General features: G+C 39.0%; 1 protein-coding gene across 2 annotated transcripts in view; it reads left to right on the top strand.

Annotated features, from left to right (window-relative positions):
• The window catches only part of LOC124158753 (sodium- and chloride-dependent GABA transporter ine), a 281,736-nt gene that overhangs the window by 68,639 nt on the left and 194,936 nt on the right, over positions 1–18,161 (top strand). Inside the window, exon 1 of one of the 2 annotated variants that reach the window (XM_046534027.1) lies at positions 11,460–11,674. The exons of the other annotated variant lie outside the window; for it this stretch is intronic. Within the exon in view, the coding sequence (XP_046389983.1) occupies positions 11,571–11,674 (104 nt within the window). The 5' untranslated portion in view covers positions 11,460–11,570. Of the gene's footprint in view, positions 1–11,459; positions 11,675–18,161 lie in introns of those variants that run through there. 2 annotated transcript variants of the gene reach the window in all.

The raw sequence follows: 18,161 nt of genomic DNA on the forward strand, positions 1-18,161 counted from the left end.
GCCTTGGAGGAAGTGGAAGTGTGTTTTTCGGTTGAGAGGGTAGTGGGTGTGTGACAGCTGTGTTGCTCGGCAACCGTGGAAGTCTCCGCTGCTGAGGGAGAAACGGAGATTGCATATTGCGTTTCCGCGATGACAGCTCGCAGCAGTGCGCTTGTTGACTGCGAAGCTTGAAAGAGGACAGACACCTCCCTCTCGAACGCTCGTATTTTGTCCTTATTGGTCTCGAATATCTCATTTGAAAGAAATAAGCTACCGCCTTGAAATTTTCAGAGGATAAAGTTGGATCGGTGTCAACATATGTCTATTTCTCAATTTCAAAAAATCGCATAAGAAAAAATTCGTTGGCATATTTTTAAGATTTTTCAGACAGCATTACACTATCCAAATTTTAATCAATTTTCGGGTTTAACTGGAAATCTCATAGGGTGTAGATATGGTTGAATTATCGATGAATGGTTCAAGCCCACTCCCCTGACTTCCTAATTTGCGTATTTAATTAGGGTACTTTGAGATGATGATACCCAATGATTGATGTGATTCGGTGGTAATGAAACAATTTTTTGTGAAAATTTGCCTGTCTTTTGTATCGATATGCTAGAATTCAACCAGATAAAGTCTGAAATCACAGATGATACTCATTTTCCAAGTTCATTTCCTGGTATTTCTTGAAAAGGCACCTTATAGGAATATGATATTGTCCAGAATATGGAAGACAAGTGTTTTTTTCAAGCCTGCCAGGGATGTCTAAAAACTAGTCCCGGGATGAAAACCAACATATCTCCGTGTCTGTAGCTCGCTTTTCTTAAAACACGTTGCGTACCGGGGTATTTAAATTCCTAGGAACGCCGATTCTGGGTGGAGGTGTTGAGATTGGATATATGTACCTATTAGGGCTTAATGCCTTTGGTTTAAACATGGTTAAAATGCTAATGTTTAGAATATAACTTTACCCAATCAAACGTTATGATGCATCAATTCATTATGAATAACGAACAGCAACTGAAAACGTACTAACGAATACGTATTGTACGCTTTAAAATTGTTTAGGTTGACGCGCCTAAATGACGAGAATCTTCGTCATCCGTCCGGAATGTTCGGGAAAAAATGACGAGAATTCTCGCCATCCGTACGCAACGTGCACCATGTAGCCGCACCCTCCATATCTTATTTGGGAAGAATGACTGGTAATGCATGGAAGGCCCTCGAGACAGGGTAAATCCGTTGGGTGGTAGTCTGATGATTTGATGTTCTTTGTTCATGCGTGGTTTCTTGGGGGAATTGAGTCTGGGTAACGATGCGTGAACATTACGTCATAGCAGGAATCTTTTAAGTCCGCTAAAGATTTCCTTCCTGCTAACGTTGATTTTTTATCATTTTTTCAACACGCTCCAACGTGTTTCCATCGCATTAAATTACATGTCCAAAGGCATAATGAAAACATGGGTTTGTTTTTTGCTTCGAGAGTCTACTAATTAGGTCATACCCATGAGGGATTAGAGAAAAGCAATAAAACTCATTCTCCGTCACCAAAAGCATTGACCCGAAGATGAAGTTTTACTTTGAAGCCGGGATCATTTAAAAAAAGTATTTTGCGTAAAGCAAAGAAATAAACCTTAGCATTTAAACAAAAAAACTAACTAATTGCTGCTGACTTTTTGATCGACCGACATAAGTTTCGGCATTTTAAGTTTGAAATAGGGTGGTTTCCTATTGTTTATTTATTGCCTAAATCGAAAGATTATTACTCCTGGAGTACGTATTTCATGCGTTTAGATTTTTAAATGACGATATCTATTTTTCACCATTAAATGAAAAGTGAACATTTTCAAGCGCGCGAAAACGCGACGGCTAAGTATGAAAGCCCCGAAATCCCCGTCTGACGTCGTTCTGGTTCCCGCTGCCGCAAGTGAGGTGACCTTGGGGCGAGGCTTTGAGCGCTGATACGACGCAGGATGCTAGCATGTAGCCGAGTACCCTGCTAGCTGGTAACGCTTGGCTTAAATAAGTATTATTAATACCTTATCAAATGAAGAAAACTTTCCGACCTTAGCCAGTTTTAATAAGTGATTATTAAGACATGTTTCCCTGAGCTCTGTGCCTCATGCATGCATTGGTAATCTCAGACGATGTAAAACTCCTAGCTACTCGTATAGAAACTAGCTCCTGTGACGTCACGTGGAGTGGGCCTGGGCGCCAATCTGGCCTTTTTCAAATGAGAAAAAAACTGACCATGGCCATTCGTCTAAACCGGTTTTTCTAAAACCAAATAATTTGTATATTATGAATAAACTAATGGTGGGTAACGAATCGCTATCAATGCCTTTCGTTTTCTTTGATGAAGGAACCTACCCTATTGACGGAATTAAGTTTTGGCATGCTATTTATGAAATTGTAAGCCTGCAGGATTCAACAAAACTTTGTGTGTTGTAATGGCAATCCTACATTTCCACAAGTTACCGCCGGCCGCTTTAACTTCAGAAGAAAATAATGTGATTTCTGATATACTATGGCCGAGGTTTTTTTCTTTCTCAGCGAACACAATCGGTTGACTGATTACGATGCACCCAGGTCACTCCAATAATGTTTAATCGCGTGGAGAAAAGAAATCAGTCTTATCATTTATACAAAAAAACTAACGTAAATTTCTGCTGACTTACTAATTGACCGACTAAAGTTTGAAATTGAAAGTCTTGGCGGGAATTAACAAAAAATTGTGTGTTGGTACGGCAATCCTACGTTTCCACTAGTTATCGCGTGCCGCTTTAACTTATGTTTGAGAAGAAAACAATGTGAATTCTGATATCCTTTGGCCGAGGTTTTTTCTCTCTTTTAGCGAACACAATCGGTTGAGTAATTACTAGACACCAAGGTTATCATTATCATCGACTAATGAGAGAACACGGGGAAATTTTCGAGTCACGATACTTTTGCCTTCCATTCGGACGCGCTGAATCGCGTCATGAACTTTGTGGTCGAGGTGTTACGTAACCGTTCCGCCATTTTTTCCCCGTTTCGTTTCAAACCGCTGCGTTTATTCCGTGACTTCGAAGAGGGGGAAAATGATCGAAACCACATTTCCGATGAGTCCTCATTTTAATGGAGCCGAGGTGCCTCGGTTTGATCTTTCGAGACGTAAATTACTCACGGTTTTACATGAGATTGCTGGAAAAAAATATCCCTGTTCTAGATCCGGGAAGAAAATACTGGTTTATGAGCCTACAGAGAGGGCATAAAGTACTCATCGACTAGTATTTCAAAACAAAAGTCGGAATAACCGTGGTGAATCAAGATGGTTTTATGTCCCTTGATTTGCTGGTGATAAGATGCGGTGTGTGGTTTCATGCACCTGCAAAATCATCGGTTATAAATAATAATGGAGAATAGGCGGTAGCATCACTTTTTATCTGGATTGCACATTCATGACTCGCTTTTCTATCATTCTCCTTCCTTTCAATGATCGCAGCGCTACCATCGGATATTGGTGGCCATTTTTTGAACTGATTCCCATGTTTAATTTTGAACGAATAGACGGATAGACACTTAGAATGTAAAAGAATTTGTGTTTTGACAATTTTTTCTATGGCTTTAGACAATTTTAGTGGTGGTCGAGCATGTTTTTTTTGTCGTCCCTCGTTTCGTTCACCCCTAAATTTTTTTGAGTGAGTGAGTTAATGGTCCGATGTGGGTTTTATAGTACTGATAACACTGATAGTAGTAACACTGATAATGCTCCAAATTTTTGTAATACAATTACCGGCCAGAATTTCGGCTACTGTGTGCACACAATATGTTCAGGGTCCATTCTCTATACATCAGTGTATTCAATTCGGGAAGGTAAAGTTATATAGCGATAAAAACAGAGGGGGAGTGTTATCTCAACTCAGTACTTAGAAAATGGCTCAGTGTTGCCAGAACTTGGGTCAATTTATGTGTTAAATAAGCGTTAAGCATTAACACTGCCATTATAATTATCCCTTGAGACTGGCTCTCTTCCAAATAGTTGGATTCTGTGGACGACCATTCATTATCCACATTTGTTATAAGGGTCATATAAGGGATTGGTTAAGGCAAGGTAAGTGTGTAAAGAGAGTAATGAGAACAGGATTTGTGGATGAAATGAATGCAGGCAGGACCAAGTTAATTTTGGAAAAAATGAAATATTGTACAAATAATGGAGAAGATCGTAAATTTATAACTATTTCTTGGGAAGATATGATTGGGGATATTTGTAAAATTTGAACTTTCTGATTACAAAGCGGTCAAACAAAAAAGCCGCAAAAAATTAAAAATTCAATAAAAATGTATATGCAGCACTTACCTAACCCGCGTACAATGGGGAAACTGTTTTATGCTGCCAGCTAATGCGCTATAAATCCCAAATCACAAAATCCTGGCATCAATGGTGGGAAGCATCATTCTTTATTACTTGAGGGAAGCATAACTACTTAAGCCAGTTCAACTTGATCACGGTGGCTTGTTTGCGGTAATATCTCGCAAAGATTTTTGAAGAAGGCTCTCAAGAAAGGAATCAGAATCGAGCAAGAATGAAATGAATTATTGGTGAATATCGCTCCTCCCCCGCACCCTGAGGCGCAGAATTAGAAGTAAATAAATCACTTGTTGGAGGGAAACTTGTCATTGAGAACCTTGATCATTCGAAAAAGAAATGATTCTTGCAATGCAAGCATTTTCAAATTTGGGATTGCCTGCGCATAAGCCTCATAGAAACTATATCCTCGTTTTGTATGGGTTCCGGTACAAAAGTAAACTTTGCCTAAAAGTTTTTATTGGTTTTCAATCAAAATTGTTGACACTGTTTTCAAGTCAAAACAATTTTTATTAATTAGGAATAGCCAACGACAATATCCTCATATTTGACGGATTATCTTCATACTGATGGATACAGATTACAGATATTCCTCAACTAAATTCACCAACTCATTTTTAAATGTGTTGTATTCCTTTTCAAGGTTTCTTGGTTGGATAACTTTAACCTCTACCATTTCTTTTTTTTTACTTTTCCCGGGTTTCCATGGATAATCTTCATGAACAAAATCATCCTGGAGCAATAAATCCTCAAGTTTTACTTATTCGTGTTGCGGAAAATCGGCCATTTGGAAAGTAAAAAAGTTGTTCAATGGAAGGAGTTCGAATTGTGGCTTCATGGAGGGGAGGATGTATGGAAACGGAGAAGGAAAAATATAATGGCTTGTGGAGGACATTAAATGAAGAAATGTGATTTGTTCTCTCGGGAGAAGGGGGAAGTCGATAGGAATGTACGAGGAGAAAGGAAACATTGATCGCTGAGGTATGAAGAGGTAATGGGTAGTTGAAGGTCGTGATATCTTTAATGGAAACTATTAGGCTGGCTGGTGAAAGAGGGAAAATAATAGTGTTTTCAACGATATGAAAGAGAATTGGATATTGCGACCTTAACATTGTAACAGACATGGTTTAAAATGCGAGCGGAGTGCAAGCTTTCCCTGTGGACGGATATATTCAGAAAAGATCAAGTAGGTAGGCTTTCTTGATATATGATAAATTATGTTTAGAACGGGTATTTTTTCCTGAAACTGGTATCACGTCCATGGAAGCAGCTAGATATTTCTCGTGTACGCAATCCCTTTTATTCAAATCGGTCAAAATATGCCTGAATTAATTTTATTTTGTGTCTATTTACGGTATCCGGAAACGCCGTCGATTTAGATTTATTTCAAAACCGAGCAATCAAAAATCTCAAGTTTCAAGTGATATAAAATGCAACTGTATATCAAATTCATAGAATATTCTTACTTTTGGAGGCTTAGGAACTCGTTCTGTTATTTTAAGGACAAAAAACCGTAAACTTTTATGAGGATTCATAAGTAGGCAGTCATGACATGTCAGTGTTGAAAAAGGACAAGTTTCTGTATATTTCGATCGAAATGTATCAAGCTATTCTAATACAAGCACTTTACATGAAAAATCTATATTTATCTGTGAAAACAACTCAATTTTCAGTTGGTCGAACCTTCATATTTGTTGGTATCCTTTTTTTTCCTAAACATCATTAGTAATTTTGGTTCCTGTGGGCATCAGCTTTCCAGATAAAATTTCGTGACACAATTTTTCGCCACCCTGCATATTGTGATACGTGCTTGGAAATAATCGGGATTTCATTACAGTAGGCTTGCAAAGCGATGCGAATTTGTTTTATTTGTAATCTATTCAGTGCGACAACTCACTACGGGGACTCATCTCATTGCCGAATTGAAAATTCTCAAGCTAATGTTATTGCAAACCACTCGAAATAAGCCACTCGCTATCATAACCGATCTGAACAATTCCAATCAGTGTCATGCTTTCCAACTCCCCTTGCTACTCTCTAAAACTCTGTGCTCTTATCGGTTCGGTCAATTTAATTAATATAATTGTGCCGTTTTAGAGATTTTTATGGCCATTCCTTCACGCTTGAAATGGAGAATGGTAAGATAGGCGCATCGCATCGGCTTGAGCTCCCGCTGCCACACTGTCCTGGTTTTGTCGTCACCCTGCCATCCGAGTCGATAATGAGGCGATAGTGGGCAACCATGTGACGTGCGACCCCGTCCTTTGTGATGACTTATGAAGGAAGGGAGGCCAAAGGTCTTTCTCCTCGGTTCAAAATAATATATCGTCCGTTCATCGTCAACAAATTTCATGTATCTCATCTAAATATCGGGTCGTGACGAATATTTTTTCTTGAATCCATAGCCCTTAAGCGCATTCACAAGATATCCGTGATTTTACTGTTTATATGCACCCTCAATTTAACCCTTCTCACCCAGAGCTTAGTCTGGCAGAAATCGATTTTTAAGGATTTTCATTTTTTAAAACTTGAAAATTTTACACTCAATTATAATGATCGTGGCAGGTAAATATTTCGTCATTAAAATTTACACGAAAAAATAATGGGTAGTTTAGATATTTCCTAAATAGAGCTGAAAGTTTAACCATTTTTGACGTTGCTTCGAAGCAACATTGGGTTATAAAGGGTTAAAATGCTTTGTCTTCGTTCAATTTTGATGGCCATCGGTCCTTTTGCAATAAATTTGAACTGTATATGAGGGGTTGGGTATCATTTCAATTGTGAATCGCATTAATCGTTTTAATTTAATCACCCGTAACCAACGTCTGAGCATTTTGGCGGACGCTGTAAACATTAGGAAGGAAGGTCATCTGATTTTCACGTAACGCTCTCTGTGGAGACTCGTAATAGCGGGAAAATGCTCATTAGTAGAAATTTATTTCCTTATCAGTGGTGTACCTTGTATTTAAAACTTTTTTTACTCGACCGTATGAATTTCTCGCTATTAATTTGTGAATTAGAAATAGTTTGGGATCTGATATTCAGTAGCGTATTTCCTGTATCAAAGGAAAAAATAAAATGTTTTAATTTTTTCTTGTTAATTTTTAAAATTTTAATTTTTAGTAAAGGAAAAAAATAAAATGTGTTAATTTTTTCTTGTTAATTTTTTAAATTTTGATCCGATAAACGTTTCGTGAAATTTCTAAAACTTTCGCGGCACGTTTTTTCTCAATATCAATCCCTTGAAAATGGCCATAAAGCCAATAATAATGGTAGATAAACGTTAGTAGTTTTTTTTCAAAGACCAATAAAATACTTATTTTTAAACGCAAAAAATAACCGTTCGCCTCGATGAATCCATAAGCATAGGGTAACAAGTGATTTACGATCCTTGACACCATGGATTAATGATGATTGGATCTGATTACTAGCTATTATAGTCGATTAATAAGACCGGCTCATTCCGCGTATCTGGAAGGAATTCTCACGAGCTGTTGGTCGCTGTTTCCGGGTGAAAGAGGATCCCTCACCCGCGGACATGTCGTATTCGTCATCGGCTTCGAGCGTTGGTTATTTTCCTCTGTTTACTCCAAAGCCGTCTCCGCACCACAATTATAGTATCGATCGTGATTTAGCTGGGAAGCTTGTCGGGCAGGGTCAAACAATAGCGTAGCTTACTGTGACACCTTCTATTTGACCGTAAACTGCGATTTCCCTGCAGGGAGCTGAATGCTTCTCGATTGTTTACGAAATTCGCTCATCGAATGATAACAAACAGAGAGGAGACGCTTTGAGCACGTGGAGATTGTAAATATACTGGAGGGGGCACCACTGGTTCTGAGCGTTGAGCGCAGTGTGGCAGGAATGGGTGTTCTTGGGCAGGGTAGCCTACTTTGACCAAAACATTGACAATCCCATCAGAGTCAATGCTAACTATTTGGTGAAATATTCGGTCATGATCGTTGTTACGTTAAAGTAAACTATCGCAAACGAACACAGTAAAACTTTATTCTATCATTATGGGAAGGCTTCGTGAAAATATGCCTCGAATATCTTTTCCCAAGGAAAAATCATTGTCAATCACCAAGGTTCCGCTGAGCAACTATCTTAGCCGAAAATAACATTTTAAAAGTGTAAAATATCCATTCCCCTACACTTCTACTGGTAATTAATAAGATTACAGCCAATGGAAATCTAACGATAAGCGGACCGGTCGCAATAATAGTACGAAAGCATGTTCACGACGATTTATTATCACCGTGATATGACTATATGGACAGTTTAATATACACAGTAGTATGACGAACGATCGGAAAACTCCGACGGCAATCAAGAAGTAATTGTTGCATTTTCATTTTATAAATCAGAGGCGATATAAGGAATAGAATACTTGATTATATACGTACACTGTTTGAGACTAAGTCCGAAAATTGTCAAACCCAGATGGCGGAATTCCGACCTCGCTTAAAACTCGAATGCAGCGCCTTCAGATATTATAACCTCCTTGGGATGTTGACTTAGGCAGGATAGCCACGCCTAATTTGACCAAAACATTTTAAGCCCATAAGAGTCAATGCTAACTATTTGATGAAATATTCGGTCATGATCGTTGTTCACCCGCAACTTTCTCTTGGCCCTTTCCAAATAAGCCTTTCTCTTTATCCATAGTGAATTGTGGAAAGGCATGGCATGGAATGATTTCTGCAATAGAACCACATTTAAATCCATTTCCATCTTCTTTTTGAATCATAAATAATCTCACATTTACAAGGTGAAAATTAATTATATCTATGGTTACAGAACGACTTGTTTTCAAACTAAAATTGTTTATTTATTTATGAGTATGAGTTGAAAACAATCTCCCTGGTGCTTAATTACGTATCTCAATCTAATTAAATTAATTTTCACTTGAAAAAATATTAATTTTGATTTTGAATTATTTTCACGAATGTCATTTTTCGAATCTAGACCACGTAATACGTCGATAAACCAATCTTCCAATCTTCAGACCAAACTGAGCACTTTTAATTTAGGCCAAATAGTACGATCGCACTATCGGAGGAAGATGCGGTGTTGCGTCATAGGGTGCAACAAAAATTTTAAGAACTGGCTGAGTGACCGAAGCGAAAGCGAGTTAGATACAGAAGATGATGGATATGAGAAGGTTTGTGCAGGTGTTTAACAATCAGCTGTTCGGAGAATTTTGTGGAGAGCTGCGTCAAACCAATCCTATTAGGATTGATAACTGTTGAGGATGATCTTTTACGTAAGCTATTGCTATACCATCTGTCTCCCTTCATCGAAATATACATCCAGGAAAATGGATAGATTGTGAGGTATTCCTTTTTCTCGGCATCGCATCAATTTTCTCCTAAAATGACCGGTCAATTTTCGCGGAACCATTTGCGTATGTGTGTCAGTTCCCAAGAACCTGTTGCTGAAGGGCGATCATAGTTACGCGCGTATTCATAGCAAAAAAAAAGGATCGAGTCCAAAATGGATTGTGCCCGGCCTCCTAGCCAGTCCTGTTGCTCAATTATGTCCGCACCAATTGCTCCTAGTCCCAAAATGGATCGAATTGGCTGTTGAGTAGATAGGCTGTTGAGTTGGAATAGACGAATTCGTTGTGAGGAGGGGAGGTAAATAAGTGGAGTGGCTGGGATAGACGAATTCGTTGAAGGGGAGGTAACTAAGTGGACGTGTTGTGCCTCCGATAATCAACTAACACACACACACTCACGCTCACGTTAACACAAAAGCAATGGAACACTGGCGGCTATTCACATCCTCTGCGCTGCACGCAATCTCTTTCGTGGCTCACCCCTTCCCTAACGGATTCGGCATTGACCCCTCTCGGATTCGGGATCCAAGGGAAAGGTTATAGTTTGTGGCTACCGCTCCGGGTGTCGGCGTGGGTGAGTGGTAATATGCTGTCGAGTTTGGGGAGTGGGGGGAGTTAATGAGTGGGTTCGGAGGAGGGGAAGTGGAGAGGAAATGGGCATTTTTTTAGGGGGAGGGGGGCAGATTTGCGAGGACCCAGCACTGTTCAAAAGGCTTGGCCGTGATCACCCATTCGTCAGTCACACCGTGGCTGTTGGTCCATTGTGTCCGGATCGCCGCTACAGTCTCACGACACTGCTGTGGACCGAGGTATGCCCCTGTGGTACACCCGTCGCGGAAGTTACACGCGGTCTAATTGTTGTAGCACCTCGTTCTGTCTTTTGCTCGGATCAAATTCCTGCTGATCAGGTTTTTAAAATTACTAGTTGTGACTACCGTGTGTTTCCCGGTGACTGCCTGACTTCCGCCGCAGAAGTTTCGTGTGGTGTAATTCTTGAAACACTTTGTTTCGTCTTGTGCTGGGATCATACTCCTGGTGATCAGTATTTTTTTAAACTGTTTGCGGCAAACGTGTGTTTCCTGGTGATTATTCCTTGGATACAAGTGCTTCAGAGCAGTGATTTATTATACCATAAACTTCCCGAATAAATAGAACGAGTACTCAGTGTGAAATCTGTAGGCTCAAATAGTGCAGAGATTTCCCAGTTCATTCAACTGGAGCTTTAAAACGTTACGTTACGTTACTGTGAACGACGTTTCCTGGATTACGGGCGTAGTAGAGCGGCATATTTATTTTTAAAGCCTCGTTTCTGCTTCAAACTACTGAAGCTGCAACGCTTCATATGGATGTTTTTGGATTTCGTCGCGCTAATTTTGTGTGATTTCGTTTAGTTGCTTAAAACTCAGCTCCCAACAGTCTGAAAACGTCTATATGTTTCAGTTGTTCAGTCAAAAAATTCTGGATTCCATCTTTTCCATTTAGTTGATTTATTTATAGGATTGATTAGCTCTTGTGCTGTGGTGAAATTAAGCATTTCATTTAATCACCCTCTCATTGGCTTTACAGATTTAATATTACTATTATCTGCACTCTCTATGCATTAATATACATCCTGCCTTGTTTTTAGGGATATATTAACCTAGCTTTTGAAATACTGAACAAAATTTTAATGCACTTAGTCTTTCAATATCAACCGTCATCGTGTACCCCTAATTAAATTTGTTTGACTTGCGACATCAGTTACGGCTTCTTCTTCGCTTCGTGAATAGCTCTTAGAGGACCCCTTTTTCTCGTGTGGTGCAGCAATATTACGTCGTAGCGATCCCAGTCGTCAGGTGTCGGACGTGTCCCAGCATTATCTCATTCGGGCCAAGGAGAGTGGTCTCTTTGTTCCCCGCGAGGATGGAGACTGTGAGGGAGGAGAGGGCGGACGATGAGGCTCCCATCGAGGAGATTGACGGCACCTTCTTCATCCGAGGCGACGTGCTCTTCATGAGGATCCCTAGGTGAGTAAAATCCCATCTTCGGTTGCGTCAACGCCACTGCTGCCTCCGTGAGGAGCACGCACTCACGACGAACTCGTAAATGGTTTACGATATTCCATGTCTTCGTTAGCGGAGAAATCAAGTGCTCATTTTCCTTAATGCAGCCTTTTATAGGGAGTTAAAAAAAATGCTATTGTCAGTTACTCTCAAATTTTCTCGAATGTATCATTTCATGTATACGATCCGGGCCGGTTCGCGCGGTAGGCACGCGGCCGCGTAGGCCACCAAGCAAAATGGGATGCCTAAGCGCTCAGTCTAATGTTCAATACTAATGAAACAAGGAAATAAATGGTTTGAGGGCTGATTTACTCCACTAAACCTATGTAGAAGTAAGGATATATCGTAAAGTGCTTACCCATACCCCACTATTCTGGTTATTGTGTGATATCTTATCTGTCCATCTTGGCGAATGGAATCGTCTGTCGCACACCCCTCTGTCATCTAATTGGACTCGTCTAGTCGTCCGTCACTCCATCACTACTGGCTTATTCGTAAAAGTACTCAGAATTTTTATACATATTTGGTTTTTAAGCTCTAAACATCACATTTGATATATAAGGGCGAGGACGTTCACGAGTGAGGTTCACGCTGGTTTCTCGTCTCGACCCTTATTACAAAAGTATTTGTAATTACTTTAAAATGTATTCAGAGAGAATCCCTACTCTCTCTCAGGTTATTTTTGAGGATGGGGGGTCGGGGGGCGCCAGAATGTTTTTCTCTTACGCTATAATATACTTTAATTTCCTCCGCGGGTGCTGTAATATAAGCAAAATCTAATAGAAGGGAATTCTAATACAAGCAGTCAGTGGTGTATCGCTGCGTTTAGATTTCATTTACTATATATTTTCATTCTATGGGACGGAGCTAATCTTTGACCTTTTATTCTTGGGGTAGTTGATGCGCAACATTTGGCAGTCAAAAACACTATGTCCATCAATCAGTTCCAGAATTGCCTCGACCTTGATAAACTTTGATTGCCAAGACTTCTCCCCGCTGCACGGAGACTGATGAAAATTAATGTTCACTTGGAAAATTATTAATTTTGATTTTAACTAAACATCATTAATCGAGTTTTAAAAACTGCAAAGGTCAGTAACTCTTAGATTTTCTTTTGGGCATCATTTCATACATATGATGACTCACAACACTCACACAACAGCTCACACTCACGACGAACTCATAATGTTGTATAAAAACTTTTGGGCTATGTCGCCTCGTCAATTTTCGGGTGGCCCCAACGTTTCCTGACCGATGCTGGTCGCTTTCTCATAGGAATCTATTTTTGAATTCTGAAACGGATTCCCTTGAGAAAGCGACCAGCATCGGTCGGGAAAGGTTGGGGCCACCCAAAAATTGACGCGGCGACATAGCCCAAAAGTTTTTATTTAACATGACGAGCACTCGCGAAAGTTTTAACGAAGAACTCATAATCGTTTACGAATTTCCATTTATTCGTTATTGAAGAAATCAATTGTTCATTTTCCTTAATGGAATCTTTCATTGGAAGTTTTTTTTCATGGAATTATCAGTTACTCTCAGATTTTCTCGAATGTATCATTTCATTCAAGGTGTTTCAGGAGGACTCTGGAATATTTCAGGAGGTGGTAGGCGAGACAACATTAATAATTTTTTTCCTTAAACATGGGGCCGCAACTCCTTAGTTACCAAGCTATGGCAACGCAAACATTGCAGTTACCATGACGACGGTTTTTCTTGGATATCCAGCCTTTTCGACGTAAAATTTAATACTCGGATTTAGTTTTAAGGACATAAAATAATTAAGGCTGGATGAAAATGTGCAATTATAACTGTCTGAAACAATTAATTTCAAATAAGTGAGGTCGTGCAATCGTATTGCTGATAATCGTTCAAAGCTCTCGTTTAATTAAGGTCAAATTGTTTCATCCGAAAATTCCATCCATCTTTAAAAATCCGAAAACACTCATGTGATGTTCATTACGGTAGGAGGACCGCACAATGTTATAGTAATAAGTAATATTTTATTAATAATGTGATTGCGAAATTTCCCTTATGAATATCACGTTAATGGCCTAATGTTTTCACTGTTCCTCAAGTATAAGTAATATCACTGCATCAAAAAATAATCTAAGTACAAGATATGGATGGATGTAATGGATTGCATAAGTGTAGAGGTTTCACTTTTTTCGGTAAGGTTCACGGTCAACCCATTTTTAAGGTTTTTATAATGTTCTCCTCTCCCTATTTTTTTCCGCTTTGATTCTAGCGTGAGTGAACAACAATTTGTGAAACCCGTCATTCAGCGTTGGCGGTGAAAACCCAAGACCTTTAGGCGAGGAGTTTCTGAAATTGCCTCTATTACGCTATCCGTAATCCAGCTGAAAGGGGATTCTCTTGTAAAAATAGAATGATGATCTTAAATGATCTTGAAAAGTAATAGCTCTGAAATGATTCCATTAAAAGTACATCATCTGGGCGAAAGGCTTGCGTTTGTCGCGCTGCAGGAGTGAACTTTGCGGCAACCGCTAGTTTCAAACTCGTTCTGCTGGTTAATTTACATAGGGAAGAGTTTTTCCATGAACATAAATGCAAAGATCTCTATGTCTTCATCGTGGGTTTGGTAATATCGAGTCGAGAAACTGTAAATGTCAGCGAAAATTATTAAATTAAAATTGAGGATGTTAAAATTAATTAGGAGACGGAATTAATTAAACTTCGCAATTCCTCATGAAAATATCTCATTGCGCGAAACCCGAGTTTCTCTATCTAAGCTGTAGTGAAACAGTTCGCACAAAAATGTATTTTAAGAGAAATTTCAGCGTTCACTTTATTTTGTGTTCATAGTGAAAAAAATCCAATAAGTAATGCCAGATGTCTTTTCATTCAAAATTATTTTGCCTTTGAAAGTGTTGACTCTTTTGTGAAATATTGTGATTTTATTTCATTTTTGTTAATCTTGCCATAATATGTTGTATTTATTCATAAATTCCCGTTACCTATTTAAATTTGATACTTAATTCTTTGGCTGATTGTTTGCTCCAGCGGTGTAAATAAGGGTTGAGGGGATAGATCCCCCAAAACCTCAGGGAAAGAAAAACTATTATTTAGTTTTGAAATTTAATAACTGAACCTGCTTAAGTTAAATTTTAAGTGCCAAAATGATGTAAAATGTATATCCAGGCATGTCATTTTTCAAAAATTTTCCCGGACCATGTGTTGCTTGGGGGGGTGAGGGGGTCGCCACCCATGCCCATTCCATCATCCCCCTAAGCGTATTCCTAGTTACGCCACTGGTTTGCTCAATAATAAGATAAATAGCTAAGATTTTACGTCTGATGATAATATGAATACATATTCATCAAAACCCGGGTCGCTTTATTCATAAAAGAAGTATAAATAATTGATATTCGTCCAAGGAAACCTTGAAATGGAATACCACACACACTTAACCCATTATAACCTAATGTTGCTCCTAATTAACATGAAAAATATATGCATTTTCAGCTTAATTAAGGTATGAGAAATAAACTACGTGTTCTTTTGTGCTGTAAAGCTTAGTGGAGAAATATGTAGCTGCCACAATAATTATGATCGAGTGGAAAATTTTCATATATATAAAATCAGAAGCGTTGAAATTTTTTTTCTCTCAAAAGCACCTCTGGGTTAGAAAGGGTAAAATATGAGTTAGTGAATTTTAACTGGATGCATGCTATACATCTTCATCGTGTTTACGGTGTTAGTGAGTTGAAAAATGTCAAATATAAGCGAAAATTATTGAAGTTGTGGATGTTATTATTAAATAAGTGACAGATTAAATTAAAAGCTGCTGTTCCCTGTAAAAATATTTTTTATCGCGGGAGCTATTTAAGCTGTAGTGAATCACGGGTTCGACGGTGAATATATTTTATCTGGAATTGTAGTGTTTAATTAACTGTCTCCATGATGTAAAGAATCGACGAAATAACGCCGGATATCGTTTCATTCTAAATTATTTTGCCTATAAAATTTTTGACTCTTTTGAAAGTCGAAGTATGGGTAAGTGAATTTTAACTGGAACTATGCCTAACTTTGAGTTTATGGTATCCTGAATTACCTTCATTTGTTCCCTGCGCTCAGCGTAGAGAATGAGACCATTAAGGCATTTTCCCTCCGTGTCGGTCATAGCCGCGGGACCTGCAGTGCCGAAGGTCAGCCTGGCCGGACGCAAGGGTGGCTGATGAGCAATTTCAAATGCTCCTCTCCCTCGTCAAGAGAGCCCACCCCTGTCGCTCATTCTCTCCGCTAAGACCATCTGTTCTTCCTCCTCTCGCGTCATTAGGGAAATTGCCGCCACAATCATCTCCGCTGAATTCCTTCCTCCAGTTCCGCGTATTTCTTCCTCCGTCTGGAAGCTGGAGGCTTTTTGAAATGCCCGTTTGAACGAAGCTGGAGAAAAAAAGGAGGGGGAATAGAGTCGATTCATATATTCTGAGATTTTTTCGGCGCCGGAAATTAACGCTATCCTGCTTACCTTTTCGAGACCCAAATCACCGATGGCGGCGCTGAAGGCAGTGACGTAATTTGCCAACATGGCCGACTAATCGAGGATATTGTTGTGATGATAACACATGTGTAATAGGATGAATCGTCGAACCACTGCGAAAATCAAAGAAGAAAATATCAAGGGAGATTTTTCTTGGCTTTCAGGAGGTATTTCGATTCCCTGGGGCAACGACATATAGCAGTTGAGATTACGGAATTAATAAATTTTAGCTGAAATATCCTCTATTATCTCACGGCGATTACTCAAAGGGTTGCTAATGACAATTAATGCGTGACTCCGATAAAAAACATTATTCTTAGCAGGCTAGAAAATAAAAGTGCAATACGTCGGTTACCCAAGTGCAAACAAACTACCGTCCTAGTAAATGATGAATTGAGGCAATGAATGGCAACTAAAAGGTATTTTACATGAATATGAATACATAAAATATATTAATTACGACGTTATGATAGCTTAATACCAAAAATATAGTTAGAAAAATTACTTAATTCCCAGAACTACCAGTCAATTATTTCTCAACGTGGTTTCCTTAGGGAATTGCTTTGTATCCTCGGAGCTCTGGTTCCGGAACCGGCCAATAGTTGGCGTATTTTTTGTCTGGATTCTCGAATGGAGTCAGAAAAGTGGGAGGTTTGCGTAAAGTTTTAGTGAAAGAACTGCGGTATCTTTCCTGGGCCCGGGTTAAAATCTGGGAGTTGGTAGATATTTTTGAGGGACCGTTCGATCTCTGCTTAAGTGCTTTGCAAAGTATACTTCAGGTATGTCACTCCGTCCGTCGGATGGGACGTGGAAGCTTGGTCCTCTTGGCGCCAGTGGTGTAGCCAGGGGGATGCAGGGCTCTGGATCCTCTCCTGAAATATAAAAACACACTTATTTTCCTTCATAAAAGAAACAAAATATTTTTTTTAATCATGAATTTGCATAATATTTTTTAACTAATCAAGTTTTTCGATTATGAAAAGCGTTAAAATTAATTTAAATCCCATTACGTAGTGCCCTGTTTTCAACATTTTATTATATTACATTGTATTATATACACTATATTTAACATTTCATTTTATTTTATTTTCGAAATTTTTGCCTCAGTATTTTCTCTCGTGTGAATTGTTTGTATATTAGAGTTAGCGGAAAATGTCGAATGCTGTCTACTTTATGTTCCCTGAAAATTTCATTTTGATAGCCTAGTTTTAACAGGCGAGTAATACTTAGTCGTAAGAGACAAAATACAACCGTTTGAGAGAAACCACACCTTTCGCACGAATGGTATTTTTTCTGGCGGATTACTAACTTTTCATGACATAAAAGTTTTCAAGTGATGTCATATGTTTTTATGGTATCACTTGAAAATTTTTATGGTGCATAAATGAGACCTTGTCAACATTTGTCTCAATCTCAGGTTCGATAATTTTACCTTTTTTAATATTTACATCGAGAAATTCATCAATGAAATTTAGGACACGGATTTGGGTCTCAATATCCACGGAGAAAGAATTACTATGTTGCGATTTGCTGACGACATAGCAGCCAGAGAATGGTTTGAATATGGCTTTGACAAACATGGAAAGGACAATGGCCAAATATCATCCGACGAATTTTTTTATATTTGAGATACGTGCATATTGATCACTGTGCCCTATTATGCCTGCCATGAAAATTTCTATATGAGGGCATAAGCTTTATGCGAGTAATCCGTCGCCAAAAATGTCTAGTCGAAAGGGAGATATGCCTCCCCTGACTAAAATCTGCGTTTTCCTTCCATCCCATGCGTTCGTATGCTACGGGAGCGCGCTCGCTCTTTCGGCCAGTCGCCGGCGTGACACGGGCCAAAACTTCTAGAAACTCCTAGCGGAGACGAGAACTTTCCAGCACGGCATTTGCCTTCTCATAATACGTCAGTAATCACATGACAGGTCACAAGCAACGGTC

This window comes from Ischnura elegans, chromosome 5 (assembly GCF_921293095.1).
Source record: "Ischnura elegans chromosome 5, ioIscEleg1.1, whole genome shotgun sequence".
In the NCBI taxonomy this organism is placed as follows: Eukaryota; Metazoa; Arthropoda; class Insecta; order Odonata; family Coenagrionidae; genus Ischnura; species Ischnura elegans.